General features: G+C 44.1%; 1 protein-coding gene across 1 annotated transcript; it reads right to left on the reverse strand.

Annotated features, from left to right (window-relative positions):
• Positions 1-3,668: 3,668 nt before the first annotated feature.
• On the reverse strand, positions 3,669-5,657 carry LOC133896877 (extensin-like). The gene is made up of 2 exons (XM_062337516.1): positions 5,528-5,657; positions 3,669-4,144 (listed from the first exon to the last, which is right to left on the reverse strand). Exons 1-2 carry the CDS (start codon positions 5,655-5,657, stop codon positions 3,669-3,671), a joined length of 606 nt encoding a protein of 201 aa, XP_062193500.1.
• Between the last annotated feature and the right edge of the window lie 334 nt (positions 5,658-5,991).

Raw genomic sequence — 5,991 nt, forward strand, 5'->3', positions numbered from 1 at the left:
CACAATTTTGAACTCACATAAACCAAAGCTTTGAATACGAGCCCATCAACATTGAATTATTCACATAAACCAAAGCTCGAACATGAATCCATCAACTTTGAACTCAAAGTTCCCACAAGAAAATGCTCAAAAGATTTTTACATGAATTCAACTTTTAACCCATAGAAGAAATCTTTCACCACAATTCCAACACTCCCAACTCATATTTTAAACCTTTCATAGATATGTTGGACTTTCACCTTGCAATTCTCGCATCTTACGCTGCTGGAGCCGGGAGATGATAGAAGCCTTACCATCAAGGAAAGGGGCAAGGGAAATTGGAACCTAAGTTATACAGAGAGTGGAGGGAAGCGACAGGGAATGCGTCATGGGCGGCAATGGCAGGTATAGGAAGGAGATTCTAAGTGGATGTGGCGGATCTGGGTCTCAAATGTACCAGCGGTTGGTAAGGGGAATGATGAAGTTGAGAGTCAAGCGATGCAAGGAGAGCAGGCTCAGATGCGTAGATTCACTTTGGACGCGGGAGTTGAATGGTTGACATGGGCATCCACGGGTTTAAGCTTCTCATGGGTGCCCTTCAATTATCAATGCATTAGAACATAATATATATATTGAAGGGGTTCGAGAACGTTCGAAGAGGAGGAATGAATTAGGACACTTAAAAACTATTAGCTTCAAAACTTTCACAAGATAATCCTATCTCAATTCTATACTTATCTATTGTGTCTACTCTACCGTTTAAGTTAATTGCAAGGTAAATTACAAGTAAATAAATACGGAAATATAAATGAGGTAAAGAGACAAACTCGGCACGAGGGATTTTTATCTCATAGTATCGGTGGCACACAAGCCACCCCTAGTCTACGTTGGAGCTCCACAAAGGATATGCTCCCAATCGTCAAGTCTCTTCTGGTCACGGCTCTTGAGATACCAAGTCACCAAGATAAGGCCTCAAGCACGATGAGCCACTAAGCCACCAAGGCGAGGTCTCACCACTAACCTCTCTTCCGATCACTTGTACTTCATCTTCACTTCGGAGCTTTAGTCACAAAGACAAGGACTTCCACATCCCCGCACAATCCTCTTGTCGTCGCTCCACACTAAGTCGGAGGGTCAACAAGTTACCGGCAAGTCACAAAGACTCCAAGGTACCGGCGTACCAAGAGGTACAAGCTTGGATCACTTTTTGATCCACACTCTAAGTTGCAGCACTTATCAACTCTTCTTTCTAGGCCTACAAGCACTAATCACTGGCTAATAGTGTGCTTAATTGACTTGGATAAACACTTTATGCTCCTCGATGGCTTGGATATCTTCTTAGGCGTACAAGGGTTTCTCTGGACTCTAGCTGCTCCAAATGAATAATGGGGGATTTATAGCCTCAACCCCACGGACTAGCTGTTATCCCAACGGCTCAAATATTCTGTGAACAACGGATGATCCGGCGTTAATAGAGATACAAGCACCGGACCATCCGGTGTGTACATTCCCAGAAACTAGCCGTCGGAATTCCACTCAGAGTTCTTCTGAACACCGGATACTCTGGTGTATACATCCTCTTCATCACCGAACTATCCGGTGAGTTATCCTGAGCCAGACCGCGCCAAACTTCTTCTCTGCACAAAATACTCTGGTGTGCACTGTCTTCATCACTGGACCTTCTAGTGTGTTAATCTTCCTTCTTCAGCACTTGGAACGTTCTCTGCTGAAATTACTCCGGTGTGTATCTCCTTTGGTCACCAGACCATCCGGTGGCTTATAATCCATTTCTTCCGAAAATACCAAGCTTCTGTTAAATAGTCCGGTGATAACTCCTTTAAGTCACCAGACAATCCGGTTAATTAAACTTAGATTTTCTCCAGAAAAACAGTCCTTCTGTTAAATAGTGTGATGTATGCATCATTCAAATCACCAGACAATCGGTGCATGTAACTTCAAATTTCTCTGAAAAATGACGCTTCTATTAAATGCTCCGGTGCAAAATTCCTCCCATCACCGGACAATCCGGTGAAGTCATTTCTCCTGGGATGTTTTCCAATTCAACCAAACTTTGTTCCGGCTGTGGTGTTCTTCATGTATTGCATTCTTGAGACCTACTAACATATATTCTTGATAAACATGTTAGTCCTATAGACTATATTGTCATTAATTATCAAAATCACAATCATAATCTAATAGGATCATTTTCGCTACATATATGTATGGAATTTTTGAAGCGTGCTAGTACCCAAACATCCTTATTCTATAATAGGTGGATCATTTTGGGTAATGGGTAGGCTATCCTAGCAGACTAGGGCTTCAAGACATAAAACATGAGGGAATTCGCTTACAATCTTAGGATTAGATCTATATATCCTACAGTTGTAATAATTGTTCCCTGAGATTAATCAAAGCAATGCATGATATAATGCTATCATGCTAAAGCTATATAAAAGCTCGTGTCTTATGTGGATCTTAGGTAACCCTACTTTATTTCAAATATATGCATGTTGACTTTACCAATCGTCGATAACACCTGTGGCCCAGCACCAGCGTGCCCTGTCACGCCCCCTGCATGTGGTTACCCATAAGCCTGCTCACATGGATCGCTCTAGCGAGGTGGGATGATTCGTGATGTTATGTGGGCTTACGACGCGGGCTAGTCCAGCTGTTTAGTGGCGCGAACTACCTCACTTGCACACTATTGGAGAATGGTACCGTACTGGTTTTCTAACCCCCGCTCAGCTTCGGCCAGCCTTGGAGGATCCTAGACAAAGAATGAACAAGTAATAACATAATAAAGAAGTGATTTTGGAAGTTGTCTTACAAAGATGAAACCGAAGGGAAAGACCAACACCAAGTACAAATGCTGGATGTCTCGGAGGGTGCACCGGAGGCTTTGAAGGGGCAAGAAGGGACACTTGGCAAGGGCCGAAGATCCGAAGGGCAAAATATCTCTACCAAAGGAACATACAAGGAGCGAAAGGCTGTCTACGACAAAGCGGAAGACCCGGAGGGAAGCCCGAAGGTGGTTGCCACCGGCCGAAGCGAAGGCTGAAGGTGGTCAACCATTGTGACGAAGGGTCGACCGACACGTGCAAATGTAGACACGTGTCAGGTTCTGGATCATATAACAATTGTAATAGTGTAGTAGTTGTAATACTCTAAAATATTCTAAAAATATTCTAAAGACTAGGGGCACTAATATAATAAGGATTAGAGTGGTTGAGATATGGCTATAAATATCTCCACCCAACTAATACGATGTCATGAACAATCAATATACTACTAAATACTAGTCCACTACTGTGACATTTCATTGTGTTAGCACTGTTTACTGAGTTGTGATTTCGATCCTAACACACCCTTAGAGATTACTTGGCTTGTCATTGTTAATGAAAGGGATACTATAGAGAAACACCATATCCATCGATACATCCTGCCTTCTAGGCTGCACAGCCTGCAGTGTGCACTTACCAAAATTGTTGTTTAGATAAACCTGGTGTGCATCATGTAGGAGAGCTTCTATTAAAATAAGGAGGAAATAAAAAACAGATTACAAACTCACTTTAGAGCAGACTCACTCTTTAAAGTTGTTAACCAATATACTCCGTAATTAACAACCCTTTTAAAAAGTGTCGCCTTAATCAACCAGAAGATGCTACTGCATACAGTAATAAGCAGTGTTGCTAGTTTCCTTGGGGGAAGTATTCCTGATGAGCTTGCGGGTAATATCCCGGCGGCGCCGGTGTCTCGTAGGTCTTCGATGGCTGACGGGCGGACCATGTCACCTGCGGATGTGGTGGCGGTGACGACATCGCCGGTGCCGGCGGCGGCTCGTGCGCCTTGGTAGGAGGAATCGTCTGCGTAGGCTGGCGCAGCAATGGATCGTGTACCTTTATTGGTGTCGCTGGCACGTACGAAGGCGGCGTTGGCCGCTGCGTCGTCGGAGCTGGATAGCACGGCTTGGTGGATGGCACGTGCGGAGGAGAAATCCTCTGTTGGGGTGGCGGGTCATACGCCGCCGTTGGAGTCACGTGAGGTTGCGACGGTGCTGGTGAAGGCGGTGGCGCCAGAGGCCGCTGATCATGAGCAGGCTTCACGTGATCAGGAAGTGGTTGCACCGTCGCCGGCTGGTGTTCTTTCTTCTTGTAGAGTTCAGTATCTTTGGAACCGCGGCCACAGCAGAACCAGATGCTGCAGGAGATGTTGTTGCAGGAAAAGCTGAAATTTGGGCATGCAGACATGCTATATTTTCTGAGGCTCTTGTCTTATCTCTCTAGGTAGCTACAGGTATATAGGGCAGGACCAACAGGCTCCTTACTGATGGGTTATATAAGGCCTCTAAGGAGTCTTGGAAGATAAGGATTAGCTTGAGTGGTCGCCTGGTCAGTATGGATTTACATTGACTTGACCTGTCAAATGTGGTCGGTCTCTGTAGTTAGGATCAGATTCGATCTCCCACTCCTGGTGTCGCCCCACATGAAATCGTGCAGTGGCTACCTGTCCAGTTTAATTAGGGGTTATGAACGAAATATCTAGCTGAAAATCATTCCAAAATCCTAACTATAGCAAGGACCACTATAATAGAATATATTTTATAGGTCGGTTTATCACTACCGGTTCAGCTAGAACCGACATTGATAATAGTATCACTGTCAATTCGTAAGAAAAATGACATCACTGTCGGTTATTAATAAGAACCGACAGTGATACACTAATATAGAATTGGATTTATATATCGTCCTATCACTGCCGGTTCCTCATGAGTCGGTAGTGATAGGGTATCACTACCGGTTCATAAGCCGCGTGGGAAGAATCAGCCATTGTGGTTTATGAACCGGCAGTGATAAGGGTTATCATTGTCGGCTGATGGATTGAGTCGGTAGTGATAACCAACACCCTCATCACTGCCGACTTAATCTACTGACCAGCAGTGATATATGTACATCACTACCGACGGATTATATGAACCGGCAGTGATATCCTTCTCTTCCTAACCTTCTTCTACCTCGAGCTAACAGAGACATTTCATAATAAATGGTGAATCGTTAAGCCAAAGTAGCTAAATTGTATTAATTACTATGTATGAATTTGTTTTAGATGCAATTATACCTCACTTATGTTATGGAATCTTCAATATGTAATTTAAATGAATATGTATTAGGATTTTATGTTAACATAATATTAATAAATACAGATAGTAAACAATCAATCGAAAACAAATTCGAGTAGCATAGCGATTTGTTCGGTTTTACTTGGAGTAGGTTGTGGGTTCAAGTCTCAGCACGCGCAGCCAAATCAAATTTTTGCTCCCCGCACTTGCACATATTCGACCGGCACTGAAACCACTTTTACAACTGGTAGACTTTGGGCCAGTAGTGAAACCCCTTTCACTGTCGATTGTCCTATTGAGCCGGTAGTGAAGGTCATCTTTCACTGCCGATGGACTTCTTTAGCTGGCAGTGAAAGTCCTCTCCCTATAATACTGATCGACGCCTCACGCCTTTTGATACTTAGAATTTTTTTCCCTTCCTCGCGCTCTCACCGACGTCGTCGTCCTTGTCCTGAAGCCCCGGCCTCCTTGTCTCGGAGCCTGGCCGTCCGCAGAGCTCGTCGTCCCCGTCCCAGAGCCCCGCCATCCTCTCCTTCTCCGCTCCCATGGTTAGTGACGACATCTTCCGCCATCCTCCTCCTCTCGTCTCTTCTCCTCTCCTTTCCTCTCCTCTTCTTGTTCATCAGTTTCCTACGACCTTGTACTGATGTAGACTGCAGGCCATTGCTTGTACAGATTTCCCGAATGAATGCTTTTGTGCACTTATGCATGTTCGATGGATGTTTTGCCATAGACAGGAAGATGAAAGTCATCTTTAATAGCACAATAAATTCATGAAGTCAACTGTATTTTCTTTCCTATTGGGTGCTGGATGTGTTCATGATATTCATTATGTTTATTGGCTTGATGGACAACTATCTGCACTCCGAGTTAGATTTTGCAGCAATTCAAAAAGT

The sequence above is a fragment of the Phragmites australis genome, chromosome 17, assembly GCF_958298935.1.
Source record: "Phragmites australis chromosome 17, lpPhrAust1.1, whole genome shotgun sequence".
Classification (NCBI taxonomy): Eukaryota; Viridiplantae; Streptophyta; class Magnoliopsida; order Poales; family Poaceae; genus Phragmites; species Phragmites australis.